Source organism: Austrofundulus limnaeus, unplaced genomic scaffold, assembly GCF_001266775.1.
Source record: "Austrofundulus limnaeus strain Quisiro unplaced genomic scaffold, Austrofundulus_limnaeus-1.0 Scaffold928, whole genome shotgun sequence".
NCBI classification, from domain to species: Eukaryota; Metazoa; Chordata; class Actinopteri; order Cyprinodontiformes; family Rivulidae; genus Austrofundulus; species Austrofundulus limnaeus.
The window spans coordinates 178,143-180,136 of NW_013953330.1; the positions used below are offsets into that span (position 1 = coordinate 178,143).

Consider the following 1,994-nt stretch of genomic DNA (forward strand, 5'->3'; position numbering starts at 1 on the left):
TCAAAATCCCTGTCTTCCTCATTTCCTATCTCCATTTCCATCCGAACCATTCACATACCAGTTTATGCCAAATCCGCCTTTTCCAATATCAATGTTTCTGTTTTTGAGTTTTCCGCGTCACTCCAACAAACAATTCCTAGCTGGAAGTCGTCACCTGGCGAGTCCCCGTGTCCAGCCCTGACACAAGACTGAGACAAGACAGGACTTAAATACACTGACAACTAATGGGTGAACTGAAAACACCTGTTGAGAAACACGAGGGTGACAATCAGACTAATGGGGAGCAGCTGGGCTGAGACACACTGGGGAAACATAGAAACACTAGGAAAACCAAGGTGAAAACTGACCAACCATGACAAACGAAAAGTATGATAATTAAGGTGTGTATTTTTGCTAAAGTAAAGAAGGGTGGAAAATAATGACTAACTTATTCATGTTTTTAAGGTTTCTTAAAACCAGAGAATATGAGGCAGTGAGATGTTGCGCTAAAAAGGAAGGGTTTTGTTGCCTCTGACAGGACACTGCTCTGCAGCAAAGACTTCAGGTATGAGGACTTCAACAGGACAGGACTGACTGTCTGGCTAAAAGATGGTGTTGTACCAACAGTCTTTAAAGGGTATGTGTACCACTGGCCACAAATAATTCAAGCTGTATAAGATTGATATTGATATATACTAGATATAAATATATGATTAAATGTCACACTTTAGTTAGTTTGTTCTGTAAGTGATTCTACCTTAAGAGTTTGAGTGTAGGCTTTAAGTGAACTATAAATTGATGTAAAATTTAAGGTTAACAGTATACAAATTTTCTGTAATTAGGGAGCAAAACCATGAAGCACTGGGTTTTGTTTATGTTACCATAAAACAGAAGAAAGTTTTTAACCAAATTAATATTTTTGCATTTAAGTAGACTTTCACTTTGTATTAAGGCTGTAAAACTGTACAAGCATTTGTAATAAATATTCAATAGTTTAATAACAATATGAAATTTCAAAAGGAACTTCCAAACTTGTAATTACCAAGGGTCAATGAACCATGAATTGTGTACTTAGAAATTTTTTTTTACAGTGTCCACAGAATACCACTTCTAAATGTTTAAAAAAAAAATTTATTGGAAGAAATTGAACTCACAGTGAGGCAGATCTGACACTTTGGGCACCAGAAAGTTCTCCCTGAGATGACTTAGTTTGTCGTGTTTGTCAAAATATTCAGCCACTTCTGCAGAAATTGAGTCACAGCCAAGCAAGGCCGCTGCTTGCACCACTGCCTCTCTGGGATGTAATCCAAGAAAGTGTTCCATTGTTAACCTTCAGAAGGAATCAACAAATCAGTTTAACAACATGAATTCGTAAGGATTTAAATGAAAAGAATGTAACCACTGCAGTCCTGAAATGCCAATAAATAAGAACCATTAAATTGTAAGGAAGGGTAAAGATCTTTCAGAGTAAAACATGTTTTTAAATAAGTCAGTGACTGAAAAGGCTTTAAATTGTTTTGTCTGTGCAGTAAAAGTTGTGACTTACAGTGGATGAAAACTCCCCAGGTTTGTCTGCTTGTATGTCTGCTGTCAAACGATCTTTAACCCTTTTGAATGCCGTCTCTTGTTAATAATTGTCCACTTGACCTGATTTCTGACTACCGATTTAAGGACTAGCAGCTTAACATAGATCGGACTGATTTGACAGTTTGCATTCAAACAGATCCAATATACTTCCCCCTTTTTTGTAGTTTCACTTTCAAGTGTGAAAATGGCAGTGTGAAATTATTGTAGCACAATTCTTTCTGTGTCAGAGTTTACACGGGGGTTTTCAGTAGGATTGTAGAGATTATAGCCCATTATTAAACTGGATAAACTGGTCTTTATGCAGCATAGGAAACAAAGGGACCCAGATGAACCACAGCCATATTGAAAGCTTTATTAAAAAAATGTAGTGGCAGCTGGTCTATAGAGTAAGCTAGGGCGCCGCCCCTCCACTATTTTTGGGACACCAA

At 37.3% G+C, this 1,994-nt stretch overlaps 1 protein-coding gene across 1 annotated transcript in view; it reads right to left on the reverse strand.

Annotated features, from left to right (window-relative positions):
- LOC106533352 (kynureninase) overlaps positions 1-1,603 on the reverse strand; it is a gene marked incomplete at its 3' end in the record, with an annotated part of 9,040 nt that extends 7,437 nt beyond the window's left edge. The window contains 2 exon segments of the mRNA XM_014029618.1: positions 1,134-1,309; positions 1,526-1,603. Of these exon segments, the coding sequence (XP_013885072.1) occupies positions 1,134-1,302 (169 nt within the window).
- Positions 1,604-1,994: the final 391 nt, after the last annotated feature.